Raw genomic sequence first — 20,720 nt, forward strand, 5'->3', positions numbered from 1 at the left:
TAATGTATACCTTCACTATTCTATAGGATTGTTGGGCAGCTAAATAGAGATAACATATGGAAAATTGCTTTGAAAATAATGTAGCGTCCTTGAAATGTGAGGGATTTGGGGGGAGTGTGTAGGAGAGAAAAGAAATGAGACAAAACAGACCATCTCCTGAATTAAGGGTGCCTTATGAAATGGGAGTGACATTCAGATACCTATCATTCTCTCATTCATTTCCCACAGTAGCACTTATAGCTGGGCATTGTATTTCCTTACCCTTTTAATTTTTTATTTTATTTTATTTTACATTTTTTATTTATTTCTCTCCCCCCCCCCCCCAGTTGTCTGCTCTCTGTGTCCATTTGCTGTGTGTTCTTCTGTTCTTCTGTGACCACTTCTATCCTTATTAACGCCACTGGGAATCTGTGTTTCTTTCTGTTGCATCATCTTGTTGTGTCAGCTCTCCGTGTTTGCGGCGCCATTCCTTGGCAGGCTGCACTTTCTTTCGCGCTGGGCAGCTCTCCCTACAGGCGCACTCCTTGAACGTGGGGCTCCCCAACACAGGGGACACACCCACATAAGATGGCACTCCTTGTGCGCATCAGTACTGCGCATGGGCCAGCTCCACATGGGTCAAGGAGGCCAGGGGTTTGAACTGCGGACCTCCCAAGTGGTAGGTGGACACCCCATCAATTGGGCCAAGTCCGCTTCCCTCCTTACCCTTTTTAACAGTAGGAAATTGAGTCCAAGAAGTTAGATTTTTTTGTCAGAAGTTATACCCAGGTATAGGTGGAACTGGGAATTTGATGCAAAGCTATCTAACTCCAAAGCCCCTGCTCTTTTTCTCCTATAGTGCACTACTATATTGATTTTATGGTTACATTAATTTTATAATATAGTTTTTGAAAAGATGGGCAGATATTAAAAATGACAAAATCATATTTGATATTAAAATAACATGAGTAGATTTTTAATTATTTGCTGGAAACCATAAAATTAAGTTTCAAGGAGAGATTATGAATTAAAAATGTTGCTTCCTGTAATGTTAGCATTTAAAGGTTACCAAAAAACACAGAAAAAAAAAACAAAGAAATGATGTAACTATATTTGGAGTAGAGATTCTTAGTAAGCAAATTCTTCTTCAGTCCTAATAGGAAGTCAATAGATCATTTTTTAAAGATGATAAATCAAGAAACAGCTATATTTGTAACCACCAGAAATGATTAGAAGTTGGTTTGGTTGCCTTTGAGTAGTAACACTGGGGGTGGGGGAAAGATGAGGGTAAGGAACTGCTATTTTTTGTTATAAGTTTGCACAGTTTTAATTGTTAAGTATATGCATATGTTATTGTAAAATAATTTTAAAGATTCCATAACATTCTGAAGGTTATTGAATTGTACTTCCTTGGAAAAGATAACTAGTACATAGAAGGAATACAAATTGTTTTATCACTTATATCTGAACATGTAAAAGAAACTAATAGTGAATATGTACTGACTGAAAGATTACATTTCGTACTAGTCAAATTAATCTACCTCCTTTGTGATTATTTAAAGTTTGTCTATAATCTGTTAAAGTGCTCTGAAATGGTTTGGTATAAGGATTGTTGAGTTAATCATATAATCATTAATCATTAACTGTATAATAACCTAGGGTGATCTGTATTACTGTTAGTGATAAACTTCTTTAGCTGGAAGATATTAGTAATTTGACTCCCAAGATTTATCTTCTGAACCTATATGGTAACAAATTAGAAAAATCCTTCTTTTGAGAAGAATTTTATCTTCTTTGTACTTGGTTATATTACTACAACTCTAATTTTCTCAGAGTAATTTTCATGCTAATGTAATTTTACAATAAATCTCATATCTCTAGGATTTTTCCCCCTATATCACGTCATTACAGTATTTTTGGAGGACTCAATAAAATGGGGAACATAGATTTAAATAATTTTAAATAGTCTTTAATAGTTATGACTGATTTTAGCAAGCATATCCAGTAGATAGTATTTATCTTCACAGAATCAAGCTTTTAAGAATTTTTGAAAGTTTATAACACAAGGTATATGAAAGAGCATTCATACATTTTTTTAAAAAAGATCTGGCAACTCAGTTTCTTCTTCAGAAAAGTTATTTCTGAGGATGAGAATGTATAATTATTACTGGAGACATAGAATCTAAAATATTGTTGAATTATATTTTAGGGATGTGATAGGTAATTTATGGGGGTAGGATTTGTGTGTTTGTCTTTGTGGTCATTGAAATCTTGAGATTTTCACAAATTCTTTAGTACCATGTTTGTTTCTTAATGTCTTTTTTTAAAAACAATTATTATTAGCTGTATACGATCGAATGCGAGCAGATCAGAAGAAATTTGGTAAAGCATCATGGGCAGCAGCCGCTGAACGTATGGAAAAGCTCCAGTATGCAGTTTCCAAGGAGACATTGCAGATGATGAGAGCTAAAGAAATCTGTTTGGAACAGAGGAAACATGCTCTAAAAGAAGAGGTAAAAGAAACCATTAGAAAGAGATATAAAATAAGAAAATTAAGATAAATTAATTTTTATCTTTGTTTAAGAGTGACATTTTTCTGATTCTACATGCACTAATTAGTAATGTACTGTCTGGTCTGATGGGAGAGTATTTAAGCTAGGAATAGGAATTCTTGAAAAATTTGATCCTGTGTATTCAAAACACATCTAAGATGATATTTTTAAAATTATTAACTACTTTGTTTCACTTTTATCTTCTTCTTCATTGGTTTTATTGTTCATAGTGGCCAGGGCAGCACTGAATATTTCATTGGTGCCCAAGATATACCTGAAAGTTTTGAGCCTATTAGGTATACATTATTTTTCTTTACCTTATATGCCAATATTTTTTAAATGTTTATTTTATGTTGTGTTATTATTAAGCTGGACCTGAACAGATTGCTTTTGGAAAAATAAATAAATAAATATTTTTATTATAGAAATTGTAAACTTATAAAACCAATTATGCACATGTGTAGAGTTTCCATACAACAACCCTTCACCAGCAAGCACATCACACCATTGTGGAACATCTTTTGCAGACTATGAGAAAATATCATCAGACTATTATTACTAACTGTGGTCCATAACGTACATTTGGCATATTTTTTCCATACCCCCCTATTATTAACACAGTACATCTTTGACATTGATGCAAGAATATTACAATATTGTTGTTAACTGTAGTCCATAGGTTACTTTAATTGTATTTTCCCCATGCTTCTCCACATTCCCACCACCCTGCAATAGTGATGTACATCTGCTCTAGTTCACAGAACATTCTTGCATTTATACTGTTAACCACAACTCTCATCTACCTCTGGGCTCAGTATGTTATTCAGTTTCTAGATTATTCTCTAGCTTTTTCTTTCAATGACGTTTATATCCCTAGACTACACTTTTCATCCACAATCACATTTATGAACCAGCTGCTACTCACTATATTAGTTACCATCAACTCTATCCATTTCCACACTTTTACAGTCATTTAATTAAACTTTCTACATACATTAAGCATCAGTATTCATTTGCAGCCTTCCTCTTATCTCCTAATAACCTATACTCTAGGTTTTAACTCCATGTGTTTATTCTTCATATTTAGTTCATGTTAGTGAGACCATGCAATATTTGTCCTTTTGTGTCTGGTTTATTTCTATTAGCATAATGTTTTCAAGATTCATCCACGCTATCATATTTGTCCCAATTTCATTTCTTCTTACTGCAGCATAGTATTCCATAGTATGTATATACCACATTTTGTTTATCCATTCCTTGATTGAGGCACTTGGGTTATTTCCATCTTTTGGCAATTCTGAATAACGCCGCTGTGAACATTGGTTTGCAGATGTCTGTTTGTGTCACAGTTTTCCATTCTTCTGGATATATTCCTTATAGAGGAATTGCTGGGTCATATGGCTATTCTATATTTAGCTTCCTCAGACACCATTAAACTGTCTTCCACAGAGGCTGCACCATTTTACAATCCCACCAACAGTGAAGGAGTGTTCCTGTTTCTCCACATCTTCTCTGGCCCTTACTGTTTCCTGTTTTGTTTTGTTTTTTTTTTAATAATGGCCATTCTATGAGATGTGAGATGATATCTCAACATCATTTTGATTTGCATTTCCCTAATACCTAGTGATACTGAAAATTTTCATGTACTTTTTGGCCATTTGTATTTCCACTTTAGAGAGATGTCTTAAGTCATTTTGCCCAGTTTTTAATTAGATTGCTTCCTCTTTTATTGATGAGTTGGAAGATCTCTTTATATAGAATGGAAATTAACCCTTACCAGATATGTGGTTTCCAAATATTTTCTCCTATTGAGTGGGCTGCCTTTTTAATTAACCTTCTTGACAAATTTTTTGAATCACAAAATTGTTTAAGTTTGAGGAGGTCCCATTTATCCGTGTTTTCTTTCGTTGCACATACTTTCAGTGTAAGGTTTAGGAATGTACCACCTACCATCAGGTGTTGAAGATGTTTTCCTACATTTTCTTCTAGGAGCTTTATGGTTCTTGCTTTTATATTTAGATCTTTGATCCATTTTGAGTTAATTTTTATATCAGGTGTGAAGTAGGGGTCCTCAACTCTTTTGACAGATTGCTTTTTAATGAAAAGGTATGTAAATATCTACATTGCTCCTTTGCTGATTGTTTAAGTAGTAAATATTAGGAACTGGTAGTATAACATTTTTTAAAGTAAGGAAATCTTAACAGTTAGTATTGGATAAAGATTAAAAGTAGGGTAAGGAATGAACCTAGAAGCATATTCTTGGTAGCAGATAGTAAGACTTGATGGTTTAGGGGCAACTATTTAATTTTACCTTTTGTGCCAAGTTAAAACTCAAAATATTTGAACGAAGAAAAGTGTTTGGTAACTAAATAAGTTTGGGTGTGTTTCCCTTTGGTTTCATTTCTCTATTTTATACAGTTTGTTCTTTGTTTCACCATACCAAGTCTTCCTAAAATCTCCTCTTTCCCTTAAGGACCCATTGCTCTTCAAAATACTTCAGGTCCCAAACTTTAGTCACCTTTAATTCTCTTTCTACATTTTGGACTCCTACTTAGCTCACAATTCTCCTGTTTGTTTATTCATTCAACAAACATTTATTAAATGTCTGTTTTTGCCAGGAATTATAATGAGTAATTGGGATAAAGAGACCATTAAGACCCCTTCCCTGTTTCTTTTGTTTTGTTTTTTTTCTAAGCTGTTTTTAAGGCTGAATAAGATGCATTCATGATTTTTAAGGTTCTTTGAGTATGGCAGGGCAAGACAATTCAGTGTGATAAAGAGATGTGAGGTAGACAGATATTTATCAGATACCAAATGCACCATTGGAGAAGCTTTGCCAGAGTTTGTAGGTGAAGAGAAGCATTGTGTGTTCCAGGAGACCCAGTGAGGACAGGAAGAGTCAGGCGAGTTACTTGGAGAAAGAGTAGTTGAAAATGAGGTTGGAGAAGTTTGGGGTTGGCCTTTTATGCTCTGTCAAGGAATTTAACTTTTATCCTAAAATCAGTATGGAATCCTGGTAAGATTTCAATCAAGGAATGACATGTTCAAATTGTTTGTTTGTTTTTTTAAACAAATTTTATTGATACATATTAATAAAACATACAGTTCATCCAAAGTTCAAATCGTTTCTATGAAATATTACTCTGGCCAATTTATATAGAATGCATTGGAAAGTCATTCTTAAATTCTTAGCCCTTGTTGCCTTACATACAACACTCTGTTTTCAAACATTGTTTCATTGCTGATAGTAGAAAACCAGACATTTCTCAGAAGTGAGTATAAATACCAGGATTGGACCCATAGCCCAGTACAGTAATGAAAGAGGTCTAAGTTGACGGCAGTAAGGATTTGGGATAAGTTAAACCTCCACTTACATTTTAGCAACCTAAAATTGCTGCTTTAAACTATCCAGGGAATGATAGAAACAAACAAAAATAAATAGAGCTACCCAGGGTTGCAGGACCTTCCTGGAGAGTAGGTGACTGAGTTTAGGCAGGTTGATAAAGGTCGGGTTCAGATTGCATAGGCCTATGTTCCCGATTGTGCATGTGCTGCACCTTTGTTCATTGTCACTGCAAACACCTTGAATAGCCTGGTAAAAGGGGTAAGAAATAAGGGTGGGTCTTTATTGGGCAGAGTAGAAAGAGCTACACCTGGTGGCTGTTTTAATTTATGTATTTCGTTTTTTAACAAAATTATACCTCTGATGGTTTAATTTAGAATAGAATTACTTGAGTCATAATTAGATTTGTTGTATTCTGTAGCCCAAATTGTTTTTTTGTAAATGACTTCATAGAGAGATAATTCATATACTATACAGTTCACTCATTTTTAGCATATTTGCTGCCAAAGTGAGCATAATTCACTCATTTTTAAAGCATACAATTCATTGGTTCTTAGAGTATTAAGAGCATTATGCCATACATTTTAGAACATTTTCATTACTCCAAATTTAAATCCATGCCCAGTGCAGTTGTTCCCCATTTGTCCTGCAAGACCCAACCCTAAGCAACCACCAATCCACTGTCTCTATAGTTTTATCCGTTCTGGATATTTCATATAATTGGAATCATACATATGTGATCTTTCGTGTCTGGTTTCTTTCACTTAGCATAATGTTTTCAAGGTTCATCCATGTTGTAACATGCATCAGTACTTCATTTCTCCTTATTGTGGAAAGATATACCATTGTATGGATAATACCACATTTTATTTATCCATTTATCAAATATAACCCAAATATCCGTTGATATTTGGGTGGTTTCTACTTTTTTTTGGATATTATTAATAATGCTATTAACATTCATGTACAAGATTTTGTTTGGTCATGTTTTCATTTCTCTTGGTATATACCTATATGGTATATCATATGGTATGACTCATAGGTGTGACTTTTTGAGGAATTGGCATACTGTTTTCCAAAGTGGCTGTATCGGTGGCGGACTTGGCCCAGTGGTTAGGGCATCCATCTACTACATGGGAGGTCCGCGGTTCAAAACCTGGGCCTCCTTGACCTGTGTGCAGCTGGCCCATGCGTAGTGCTGATGCATGCAAGGAGTGCCCTGCCATGCAGGCCCACATAGGGGAGCCTCACACGCAAGGAGTGCACCCCGTAAGGAGTGCCGCCCAGTGCGAAAGAAAGTGCAGCCTGCCCAGGAATGGCGCCGCACACACAGAAAGCTGACACAGCAAGATGACGCAATGAAAAGAAACTCAGATTCCCGTGCCGCTGACAACAACAGAAGCAGACAAAGAAGAACATACAGCAAATAGACACAGAGAACAGACAACCGGGGTGGGGTAGGGGGGAGAGCAATAAATAAACAAATAAATCTTTAAAAAAAAAAACAAAATGCAAAGTGGCTATATCATTTTACATTCCCACGAGTGGTGTAGAAGGGTAACTGTTTCTCTCCACCTTCACCATCAGATACATGATTTGCAGATATTTTTCTCCTATTCTGTGGGTTGTCGCTATCATTTCTTAGTCTTTGGAGAACAAAATGTCTTCTCTGTTTTATTCTTAACAGGTTTATGTAAAATACATTGTTTTATGAAACTTTTTTGGCTTACGAGGTATAGCAAAATGGTTCTCATTGACATTTTTTAAATGTTTTGCCCATCTACTTTTTAAAAAAATAACATATGAGTTAAGCTGTACTGTATCATAGCTGGGATCTAGAAAAAAATCTTTTTAATGTATTTTTTAAAAATTTTGTATGAGAATGCTCTCAAAAATTTTATTGGTTTATTTTTTTAATATATTTTTTATTTATTTTTAAAAGATACATAGCTCACATAGATTTATTTATTTATATCCCCCCCCCATTGTTTACACTCGCTATCCGCTCTCCATGTCCGTTCATTGTGTGTTGGTCTTCTTTTTAGGAGGCACTGGGAACCAAACCTGGGACCTCCCATGTGGGAGGGAGGCATCTAATCACTTGAGCCACCTCTGCGCCCTGTTTTTTGTGTCATTGTGTTTTCTTCATTGTGTCTCTTCATTGCATCATCTTGTTTTGTCAGCTCTCCATCTTGCTCATCTTCTTTAGGAACTGAACCCGGGACCTCCTGTTTAGTAGTCGGTGCCTAACATCTTGAGCCACATCCACTTCCTTTTTAACATATTTTAAGTTACAGTTTTCTTTTTTCCTTACATTTTCTTATTTTCTACTGTTATTAGAAGCCCAAGAAGGGTGGGTAAAGTTAGAACTTGGCTTGTCCTAGAACTTTTCAGCATTTTTTATTCAGAATCTCTTTGCAGGGATTTTAGTCCCAAGTCTTGTTTCTCTGAAGCATTTTTATGGTATTCTCCTTTTCTAGAAAATTAGCTCATTCATTCCTGTTACTATCTGGAATTTTCTTAAAATTTTGAATATTAGCATTTTGTTGCCTAATGAGTTAAGTACCACTCTTTGTCTTCATAACATTTACTAGCCTTACTCTAACCTGCCTAGCAGTAAGTTCTGATTCCATATGGTGCCTGGAAGAGCTGCTGAGGGTAAGATTTCTAAACGTTTCCTATTCAAGGGCATTGAAGCTTACAGGAATTGGTTTATGGTAGTGGAGGAAGGGCTAGAATGAAATGGGCACTGAGAATTTGGAATTATTATCTGTGGGGTCATCTTCCCTGGGGTATTTCATTATCCTATTACTCTGGGTTTTTTGTTTTGTTTTTTTTAAAGTCATAGGTTGTATTTGAATTCTTTAAAGTATTTGTTAAATTGTTGTTAGTCATTCTTGCCAGGTCTATGCTTGTTGTGTATATAATATATGTGTTATACTTTTTACATGTATCTGTGATGATGTATTGCACTGGTTTTATTGGCCTTAATTTAAGATGACCACATTACTCATGAGAAATAGCAAATGTGAGTTATTAAACCCATCCCAAACACATGCTGTGCCAGTAAAGGCTTTGTAATATAGCACTACTCTTTGATTTTAAGTTTTGGGGAACTTTTGTTCTTTAAAAAATATGTTGATAAATTACATTCCCTTAGGTTATTTAAAAATCTTCCTGATGTGACAAAATAAAAGTTCTTTAAAAAGTTAAAATTAAAAATTAAATTAAAAATTACTTAGGAATATTTGCTATAAATATAATGCTGGACTTGAAACAAATTTAATAAATTAATCCTGAAATATTAAATATTAAAAAATCACCTAAGAAAGCAAAATTCTATTTGACTTTTAAATTCTCTTTAATTAATCTTAAGAGTACTATTCCTTTTCACCTATTCCCCTTTTAACTGAGTAGTCTTTCTTACCTGTTTTAGGTCATAGATGCCTGCCCTTTTAAGAATTGACAGGTAAAATCCTGCCCCAGAGAAATGTACCTGCTCACACAGCTCTGCATGCAATTAAGTTTCCCAAATCATCTATAGCCAAGCCTTTGTTTCCAGAGTGACCCCTAGTGTTCAGATTTCCCCACCAAAGAAAAAGCAAAACTTCTGAAAAAATCAGTGCCTTTTTTAGCCCATTACCTTTGAAAGAATTTAGTAAATTTAGTTGGGTGTAGCTACTTTTTTCTACTCTTTTACATATACTGGCTCATCTAAACTCCCCTCCCTTTGTAAACAGGGCATAAAAGGATTTCAGATACATCATTACTTTGAAGTCTGTATTATTAATCCAGGTTACTCTTTTGTTTTGAACCATTGGACTGGATTAAAACACAAAATCACACAGAGTTTGGATTAGGATATACATTTAGAAGTAATATTAAAATAAGGGAATTATTATTGAAATAGATTCTTTTTATGATTAATTTAAATTAAATTAAAATTAAGGTGGCATCATGAAACAAATTATAGAAAATACAGTTAAATCTCAATTAAGTAGTAGACTTTCTCTTCTTGTTAATCATGTTCTCTGGTTAACAGGTAATTAACCAGAAAATCCTTTGGATTCCAGCCCTTGTGGTTGAAAGACTTAAAAAATATATCAGTGTGATTGCTGGGACAGATGTAGGACATTGTATGTCCTGCCATAACCCACTATATGGACTGAGAGAGTGTAAACTACAATGTAAACTGTAATCCATCCTGTGTAGCAGGGCTCCAAAATGTATTCATCAAATGCAGTGAATATGCCACAGTAATGAAAGGTCATTGATGTGGGAGGAGTGGGGGGGTAGGAGTAGGAAACTTCTTATATTTTTTAATGTAACATTTTGTGTGATCTATGTATCTTTTTAAAAAAAGATTAAAAAAATATATATGTATCAGTTTGCTTTCTTGCCTTGGCAGAAGAATTTAACCATTTCTTACCTTTAAAAAAAAAAAACAACACTTGACTACTTGATATAATTTCTGTCAACATATATAAAACTGCTAGAATACTGAATTGAGTAGATACCAATCCTAAGGGCTTAGTTCCTTTATAGTATATAGTATCTGGCTTTTGAACTCTTGAAATGTGGCTTATGTGACAGGAATAGAATTTTTTTTTTTGTCTTTATTTTTTTAATGTTACTTTAAAAAAATGAGGTCCCCAATACCCCCACCCCTCTCACCCCACTCTTCCCCCCATAACAACAACCTCCTCCATCATCATGAGACATTCATTGCACTTGGTAAAGAATTTTTAATTTTATTTAAATTTAAATAGCTACATGTAGCTAATGGTTACCTTATTTTGGACAGTGCAAAAATTGACTACAAATCCTGATTCTGTAAACTTAACTACATGATCTTGGGTGAGTCCCTTACATATAAAATGTAAATAATATATACCTTTTAGGAATGCTATGATTTCATGAGATGGTATATATAAAGCGTTTAGCATGTGCCTGGCATAGAGTAGAGAGGTTCAATAAATATTAGCCATTATTACTCTAACTCTGCATTAGGTGTTATCTAAGTATCACAGAAGTGAGTACAAAGAAGAGAAAGATGTAGTTCCCATTGCTTAAGACGTTTCCCTCCCTTAACAAATATTTCAGGGTTCACCAGAAGATGCTTTTTGAGATGATGATGTGCCATTTCAGATGGGCCTTGGAAAGGGTTTTGACAGCAAAGAGCTTTGATGGGGTGGACGCAGCCTGAGCAAAGGTGGGGAAGCTGGGTTGCTTATCCAAGCAGGGAAGCTGTTCTTGTTTTTAATTTGTCACTGAGCAGTTAGGTATATACAGTCTGTTCCATATTTGCACACTAGAAATTTCAAAGTTAGCATTAAAAGCTAGGTTCCATTCTTAAGATTTTAATTAATGTAACTTAATTATGAAATTTGATTTTAGCCATCTGAATTATGGTGTGATAGAAGTTATCAAGATAAAAAATAAAAAATAAGGTAAACAGAAAAGTTGCAAATGTTTCAGGCCCTGTTCTTTGTGCTTTCTATATATGATTTCACTTAATTCTCAAAAAAATAACCCTTTTATGCTGCAGACCCTTAAATTATTACCTGAAACCCCCTGAGTCCAGTTGTGTTTCAGAGTTTCACATTTTTCACATTTTAAAAAGGTAAAAAGGGGATTTTAACCTCTAGACAAGTATTAATATTTCAGTAAAAAATATGCATTTAAATTAAATGCAATTTATATAGAAAGGATAATTTTGTACTTTCACATAAATTCAGATTATATTTCGTCTCCAAATGAGTTTGCAATTAGGAGTATTTTTAAATTTATTAAGCAGTTTTATTGAAATATATTAATATACCGTATGATCTACCCCAAAATATTATAATCACAATATGCCTTCATCACCACAAAAAAAATTTTTAGAACAATTTCATAAACTCTAAAAAGAAAAACTGAACACCTCTTAGCAGCCCTATATAACTGCTAATCAAACTTCATCTTTATAAATAGATTTATATTTACATGTTATATAAATGGAATCATACAATATGTAGTACTTTGTGTCTGATTTCTTTTACTCGGTACAGTTTTTTTTTTTGGTCTGATATTAACATTTTGTAGTGCTACATCCATTTGTTCAGTTTCAAAGAAAAGCAGTCTTACATATACGATTTTATCCACATTCATCTGTTTTACTGTACTATAAACACCATGTTCCAGTTCTTAATCTTTCTTTTTAATAATATACATGACCTTAGACTTTCCCTTTAAACCCCTTTCATACCCACATAATAGTACTGCTAGTTACAGACATTATATTGGGCTTTCACCCTTTCTATTCATTTCCATAGATTGTGACACCAAAGAAATTATGGAAGATTTTCAGTTTTCCAAGATTTCTGAACTTTGGAATTCCAGATAATTCTATTTACTTTTATCCTTATTTGCACAGCTGTTATTGGTGGAATCTATATTTATACCCAGGTTTGTCTGCTACTAAATCTCATGTTCTTTCTACTTTTTCCACAAAAAAAAAAGGGGCTAATCTTGATTGAATTTGTCCTAGATTTACTGGAAAACATTTTTCTGTTTCCTTTTCCATATGTAGAGAATGGAGCTTCCAGACTTGTCTGGTAGAAAGAGCACTCTTAGAGGAATCAGGAGAATTGGGTCAGTTCCAACTTTGCTACCTGGGTCTCACTGGGAAGTCAGTTTGGTTTGGGGTCTTGGTATACTGATAACTGAAGTATATTTGTTTAGAATGGAAAGATTGGGCTCAGTAAAATTTCAAGGTAGCCATGTTTTCATTGTTACCTGTCTACTTTTTTGAATAATTAACCTATTTTCTGGGTTTATTTCTTGCTCAGGGAAGCACTGCCTTCCCTCAGTTATAACAAAGACACCACCATTGTAACATCCACCTTCCCTGCACTGCTTAATTTTCTAGAATTAGTTTTTCTCCCATTTGGATTTCCATTCTCTTAGTTCTATGACTGTCAGCTAAGTTAGGTACCAGCAAGTCTGCCTGGAAATTTTCAGATGTTACAGTGAGGAGATTTGAAGCAGGTTGGCCCTCTCCATACTTCATCATGCTTCTCACTGAGGATTTCACCTCCATCTTGAAGTTTAATAAACTTCAGAGCATCATTTTGCCTTCCAAGATTTCTCTGATTTCTTGTGCTTTTTTCTTAACTCGTCCCATAAAGGTTCTGTTTACTCTGGTCCTTCAACCTTTCAGCTTTTCCCCCAAGGCCCAGCATTGCCTTATTGTTTGTTCTCTCTGGTTAGGATTTAACAGACCTCTTGTCTGTCCTTTTTGTCTTTTAGAACCCAGCCCAGGAAGCCACTTCTGGGTTCTCTTACTCTGGATAGAGCTCACTGAACCAGAAAATTGGGGATGAGGTATTGCTTATAAGAGAATACCACTTCCTTCCGTAGTTTATTTGATATTGGCTATATGCTGATATCATTATGCCCTCAAGTGTTTTACAGTACACAGAAATCAGAGTATGTTTCTACTTGCAGAGGAGGCAGCTAACAGTATAAAGGTATGTCAATAGGGGCTTTTAACTTCCTTCCTCAGTCAAAGGAGACAGTAAAGGATTGAAAAGAAAGACAAACTTAGTGCTAGAACTTAGCACAGCAGCATGAACATGGTAGGGGAATGGTCACTTCTAGCTGGAAAGAACTCCAAGAGTGAAATGAAACTAGCAGCATGGACCTAAGCAGTCTCACTGGAAATTAATCTGAGGTGAAGATTTTTGAACTGACTTACACTAAGGTTATAAGTTAACTGGTTATAATTCCTTGCTTAGAGAATAAAGCTTTTAACACCAGGTGTTTTACTTGTTTGTATGTTGTGCTCTTCAGAAGGTGTGGGTATAGGTCACAGAGGAAAATGTGTTTGGGGGATGTGGTCTCCAGAGCTGGGCAAGAGCCCTGGGGTAGTATGGAAAGGGATAATTTAAGGTGAGTTTAAGGCAAAAATACTACTAGATCCCTATTTTATGCCTTCAGACAAAAAGCAGCAGGATTTCATTTTGTCAGCTTTCTCCTCCCTAATCTCTATAATTTTACTCACTTTGGGTGTATTCTTAATTTACTGAATGTCACTCATAAAATATTCCCTAATACAGCAGACTCACTGAAACTTACTTTAGATATTTAATGATATTAAATATTAAGTACTATATTTAATTCACCTGATTATTTTTTAAAGGTATATCTTTGCACATTTAGATCAGAGCCTAATGGTTATTTTTCAGTTCAAAATTCTATTTATAGTATTTTGAAATTATATATTCAGAAGAGAATGTTCTAGTCATTGGGTAAGACTGTGTATATATCAAGAATGTAAAGGAAGGGCTATAATCTTGTTTAAAATGTACTCTCTTTATGTCGTAACACATTACAGTGGGATCACTTAGTAGCAGTAAGAGAATTGACTGTCTTTTACTTCTCTCATGTCCTAGGACCATTCATTGGTATTTTGGTTGCTTCAGGTGATGCCTCCTGTGATCTCCTAAACATTTCTCTCTGTTAAGGCCCCCATAATACACTAATGTCTGTGCCAAGGGTCTCTTGGAGCTTCTACGTGTGAGACTTTAAACTACCAAAGCAATGGCTCTGTGTTCTTAGAAGAAATGAAGATTGTTACCTCCCTTTCAACCATAAAACTGTGCTCTATTTCACATCTCACAGACTCCTGAAATGCCACTCTTTCAAGTACTACTTGCAGCTTCTTTCTCAGAAACATAGAGCAAAATGGGAATGGCAAAAACACTTTCCCTCTTTCTTCAGGGCCAGAAACCAACCAGCCAACCAAACCTCATGTAAGATCACCCACCACTTCATGAGAAATTTCTGAATTCTGCCTTAGGCTCAATCTGGGACCCTGGCTGCATTTTATTTAAAGATAATAGTAGTGATCATTCTTCGTAGATTGCAATTCTTTCCATCAAAAGCAGTTCACTTATGCTGTTCCACTCAACACATCCACTTTCTAGTCAGCAGACCCTAGAGACTAGCCCACCAGACTGCGACCGTGGGGAAAGGGGAGGGGGGGGAGCCCCAATTGTGTGAAATTGACCAAACTCGCCATTTTGCTGTAATCATCTGAGTATCGTCAGACTTTATTAATATACCCTGTGACATAACATCACTTTTGGAAGTGAAAACTTTGTATATCAGGATAATAATCACTCTAAATATGAATGAGCTGTAATAAAAATAAACTTTTAAAACTTTATTTTTGCCATATTTGCCTAGTTATTTCCAAAACCATATTGACAACTATTTATTTCTTTAAGGTTTTGACTTCTTTTGTCTATAAGTTTTTCTTTGAACATTTGCTTCATCAATTTACCCTGTCCCAGTAATATTTATTTCTAATCATAACTTGATTTTTTTTTTTCATCCCCACCAACTAGGTATTATTTATTTTTCCATGCAGATGCAGAGTTTGCAGGGCGGTACAGAAGCGATAGCCCGATTGGATCAGTTAGAAGCTGATTATTATGATCTACAACTTCAGTTGTATGAGGTGCAGTTTGAAATCTTGAAGTGTGAAGAATTACTATTGACAGCACAATTGGAAAGCATCAAAAGACTTGTATCAGGTATGGTGTGCCTTTAACCACATAAATTTGTGAAAGACTGAATAAATAAGCAAAATATACATGGGTGTCAGCTCTATTTCTTCTGTTAAAAGTTTAAAAGAAAGATGTTAATACAAAAGAAACCTTTTAAATAGAGTTCCTGAAGTCAAACATATGGTTCAAAAGATTTGGCAATGCACCTGTTATTTTTAGCTACTTTTGTGAAAACCAGAATCTGCAATTTTCAAAGCTTCTGAATATTTGGGAAGGGCAGGTGATCTAGCGTTTTATTGAGCATCTACTGTGTATCATACACAGTAAAAAAAGTTAAGCACTTTTTACATATTCACACTGAGGTGTAAGTCCTCATAATCACTATTTTATAAGAAAGCTTAGGAGTTAATGACTTTAAGGTTATAGAACCTGCAGGTGGATTAGAACCCTGTTCTTTCTCTACATCCTAACCTCTTAAGCCCTACCCCATTTTGCTCTTCTGTAATAGAAAAGAGAGATGAAGTGGTGTATTATGACACTTATGAAAGCATGGAGGCCATGCTGGAAAAGGAAGAGATGGCAGCGTCTGTGCACTTACAGAGGGAAGAGCTGCAGAAACTTCAGCAGAAAGCACGCCAGCTGGAAGCGAGACGTGGGCGGGTTTCAGCTAAGAAAGCTTACCTCAGAAACAAAAAGGTATGATAGGTTAAGCTTACTTGAAAAAATTGTGTATATAGTCCTTAATTTCAAATCTTTTATTCATTACTTAATCCTTGATCCATATCTAATAAATCTGGGATATTTGTCGCTTACATTGCATATCTTTTGAAGCTAAATAGGAGTTACCTCTTCTTAATAGTCATGCTGTTATGGTAAGTGTGTATATAGTTCTCTGAGAATAGCCTTCTGATTTAGTTTGCTAAACCAGATGGAAGCAAAACTGCAGAAATGAGTTGGCTATTACCATAGGGAATTATTAGGGTAAAAAGCTTACAGTTCTAGGCTGCAAAAATGTCCAAATCAAGGCATTAGCAGAAATGCTTTCTCACCAAAGTCAGCTGCTAGCGATCTTGGAGTCCTGCCACGTGTCAAGGCTAGATGGAGGCCGGTCTCTGCTGAAGTCCCTGCCTTCCCCCGCAGGGTCACTTTCTCCCCAAGCTCCGCTGTGGGAGAACAGGCACAGGGCTCATCTCTCCTCCTCACTTCGGGCAGCTCCACAGACTCTAGCCTCTGGGGGTTTCTCTGGCTTTCTGCAGCTGTAGGTGATCCTGGAGTCCACAGTGCAGGGTAAAAATGGCAGCTGTCCTCTGTGCGTTTCTCCTTTCAGTTCTCCACTTACATATAAGACTCCAATAAGACTCAAGTGACATAGTCTCATCAAAGGCCCTAAAACACCCACAGTCTAATTAAAAGCCCTTAACTGAATCTAACCAAAAGCTCTCACCACATATGGTAGGTTCACAGGCACAGGAATGGATTGCCCCAGGAGTAGGAGTCTCTGGGATCCACGAAAGACCCAAACCCAGGACACTTTTCCTAAACACTTTAGAACAGCCAGTAGTGAATGAAGTGCTCTTTGCCTTAGCAACTGTAAGGGGACTCCGGTAAAGGGCATGACTACAGAATCCTATTCAACAGTGTTAGCTGCTGAACTATTTTCTCTCCTGATTTCTAACTTGATGGTTCTTTTTTAATTTAAGGAGCCAGTGACGTTCTATAATTAGGTGCTCATTTTGGCCTAAGTCTCAAAAGAACTTTATCCAATTTTTAGTTTAGTAGTTTTGTTTTTGTTCTGTTCTTTTAAATTTTAATCACATTTTTAAATGTTCATTCTTGATACCTGAAATGAATTATTTTATGGAAATGTGATTTTTCTTCCCATGTCTTAGAAAACTTTTGCTTTCTAGTACAGACATTACTATTATAGGGTCATTTTTAGCCACTGTTTAAGTATGGGGTTAGAAACTGGTTTCAGGCTCAGCTCTGAGGCCTGGCCCAAACAGATGACTCTGTGGTACCAATTTGCTTTGAGCTCAGATACCCAGACAGAAGTGTGCCATGTGAGACATATTCTCTGTTCACCAGATTCCAGGGCTTCCACTTTCCTCAGTCCACAGAAAATCAGTTTAGCTCTTACACATGAAGAAACAGATGCAGGCATCTTTCTAGAGTAAGCCAAGAACTCAGGACATTGTGTTACATTGTCCATCCACAGAACAGCTCCCATGGCACCCAGAGCTATGGCTTTTCCTTACTTCAGAAAGCAGCATTCCTAAATTTTAAGCTTTTACATAATCGTGCTCTGTTTATGTTCTGTGACTCATGGGAAACTGAAACCCATTATTGTCCCACCCTGGACCTGATGGTTGTCAGCTTTCTGATCCAGGCTGTGCCAACAAGGTAAACACTGATGATTCTTTTCAGATCCTGGCACTGTCTTTTAAGGAGTATGCAATGTAAACAAGATTTTAGAACAGACTTTTTAGGAATATTAGAAGCACTGTTTCATATGTTTTATTTATGTAATGCAGTACCTTAGAGACTAGTTGTTTTTGTACCTGAAAGATTTTGAAAGCATTTTTGGAAAACACTATACAGTTCAGACTTTTAACTGATGCATTTTAATGCAACAATGTGATAGACACATTGTTAGATTTAGGGTAACAAAGTTGAATAAGGCACAGTCCCTCTTCACAATAGGTGAATAGCAGATGAGTGCTATTTGTCCAACAACAGAGCAAGAAAAGGGGTAAGGAAAGGCTTCTCGGAGGAGGTGATAGTTGGTATGAGTTTTGTTTTGTTCTGTTTTTTTTAATGGTACCAGAATGGGGAAATGAGCCCAGGACCTCATATGTGGAAGGCCAGTGCTCAACCCTGAGCCACGTTGCTCCCCTGAGTTGGTTTATTTGTTCATTCATTTGTTTTTGGGAGGCACTGGGGACCAAACCTGGGACCTCCCATGTGGAAAGCAGGTGCTCAACCTCTTGAGCCACATCCATTCATTCCCCTGGTATGGGTTTTAAAGTCTGAATAGAAATTTGTCAGATTGATGGGGTTAAGGGGTAATTTCAAGATCATGCAACATAAAGAATAGGTTTGGGATGTAGAAGAGACTTCAAGGTTGTGGTTGGAAGGTAAATGCTATTATCTAGGTATATTAGTCAGCCAAAGGGGTGCAGTGATGCAAAATACCAGAAATTGTTTGGTTTTTATAAAGGCTATTTATTTGGGGTAGGAGCTTACAAATACCAGATCATAAGCATAAGTTACTTCCCTCACCAAAGTCTATTTTCATGTGTTGGAGCAAGATGGCTGCCAACATCTGCAAGGGTTCAGGGTTCTTCTTTTCCCAGGGCTTGCTTCTTCCTGGGCTCAGGGTTCCTCTCTTCCCGGGGCTTGTTTCTGTTTCCTCTGTGAGCTTGCTTTGTGGGGCTCCAGCTTAAGGCTTCTGCATCAAACTCCAACATCAAAACTCCAATATCAAAAACCCTCAACTCTGTCCTTTGCCATGTCTTTTATCTGTGAGATCCCACCCACCAAGGGGTGGGGACTCAATGCCCTAATGATGTGGCCCAATCAAAGCCCTAATCATAACTTAATCATGCTCAGGGATAGACCAGATTACAAACATAATCCAATACCTATTTTTGGAATTCATAACCATATCAAACTGCTATACCAGGTTAGGATACTAAGAGTATGAAATGAACTAAGGCAGTGACAGTAGAGATGGCAACGGAGGGATAGATCAGAGAAGTGTTGGAGCTGATACTTTCCTGGAGTAGAAAGTCAGTAGGATTTAGTGATTTGTGGTGAAGGAATGAGGATGTGTAAAGACTAGCTCTCAGGTTTCTGGCTTGGGCACTTGAATGGATCATTGGTGGTGCCACCAGCCAAGATAGAAAACCCAGAGGGAAGAGCATGTATGAGTTAAAGGCAATGAGCTAAGTTTTAGACTTGCATTTAAGGGATCTCTAGCACATCCATGTAGAGATGCTATGAGACTATTTGGCATATGGATCTTGTAAGAATGGATGAGATGGTTCCAGGAGGTAGTATTGATTAGGTGATTCTTAGCCATGACAGGGGTGCATGGGGTTAAAAGTAGAGAGGAAGGGGAAATGGTGGAGCAGGGGAGATAAATATATATATATATATATATATATATATATGTTTTTTCTGCGAGAAGTGGGGAGTCCTGTCATTATAAATATTGTCTTTATAATTCAGGGATTAAAACATAGGAAAACATTGAAAGGGACACAGGTTATGCAAGATTGAACAACTCTGCTATAGTGTGAGGAGAGAGGTCTTTTGGAAAGAACCCTGGGGGAACATTTGAGGGTATGGGCAAGAGAAGGAGATCAAAGAGAAAGAGTAGTTGGAGTTGGGAGTTGGGAGAAGCAGAAAAGGGTCAAATTGTGGAAGTGAGAAAGAAAGATGATTTCACAAAGGGGGATGGTCTGTAGTGTCAAGTGCTCCAGAGAGGTCAGTGGAGACAAATGAGGGACTCCATGACATTCACTTTCTGAGACCTTTGAAGCCCTTATGTTGAACACATTTTAGAGAGGGAGCTGTGAACAAAAACTAGAGCACATGGGCTGAGAGAGGGATTGCAGCAGAGGTCTAGAGCAGAGTCCACAGGAATGGCACAGGGACCTGGCTATACATGTAAATGAAAAAGAAGATAACTTTGATGATCTGGGCATCCCAGAAACCTACCAGTTGAGGTGACAGATTGCAGAGGGGAAGGAGAAGTGACAAAAGAATGCTGGAAAGAAAGGAAACTAGAAACACTTAAATCCTGAAAAAGAAAGTAATAAGATAAAAAAACGTAGTGCCAAAAGATGCCTTTCTATATAACATCATCCTAAATTGCCTTGCTGACTACACACTGACATGGCCTACAGACTCCTTGTATATCTGACACCCTCATGTATTTTATCGTATTTAATTCTGCCAATAGCCAAGTGAGGTAATCCCTTGACTGAAATCTAGAAAGCTCAGAAAATCAAAAATGTTTTCTTGAGCCATTTGGTAGGAAAAAACAGACCTAAACTGATATGGGATTATTGTCTTTATATCCCATTTACTTTATTCATTCATTCATTTCACAGTAAAAATATGAGTATCACTTAATGTGTCTGATCCTGCACGAGATATTAGATATATAGCATATGCACATATCCTAAAATCTGGGGGAAAAAAATTGAATGTCAAAATACTTTTGACCTCTGTATAAGGTATTGTGAACCTATATCCTTATTTTATATCCAAGGGAACTGAGACTTC

The 20,720-nt window shown here is 36.2% G+C and overlaps 1 protein-coding gene across 2 annotated transcripts in view; it reads left to right on the forward strand.

The window, feature by feature from the left end:
• JMY (junction mediating and regulatory protein, p53 cofactor) overlaps window positions 1-20,720 on the forward strand; it is a 109,618-nt gene that overhangs the window by 57,635 nt on the left and 31,263 nt on the right. For both annotated transcript variants that reach the window (XR_009180283.2, XM_004449678.5), the window contains exons 4-6: window positions 2,323-2,492; window positions 15,290-15,455; window positions 15,937-16,124. Coding sequence is in view for 1 of the 2 variants with exons in the window: in XM_004449678.5 (XP_004449735.2) it covers window positions 2,323-2,492; window positions 15,290-15,455; window positions 15,937-16,124 (524 nt within the window). In the remaining variant the exon portion in view is untranslated. The remainder of the gene's footprint in view (window positions 1-2,322; window positions 2,493-15,289; window positions 15,456-15,936; window positions 16,125-20,720) is intronic.

This window comes from Dasypus novemcinctus, chromosome 2 (genome assembly GCF_030445035.2).
Source record: "Dasypus novemcinctus isolate mDasNov1 chromosome 2, mDasNov1.1.hap2, whole genome shotgun sequence".
Taxonomy (NCBI): Eukaryota; Metazoa; Chordata; class Mammalia; order Cingulata; family Dasypodidae; genus Dasypus; species Dasypus novemcinctus.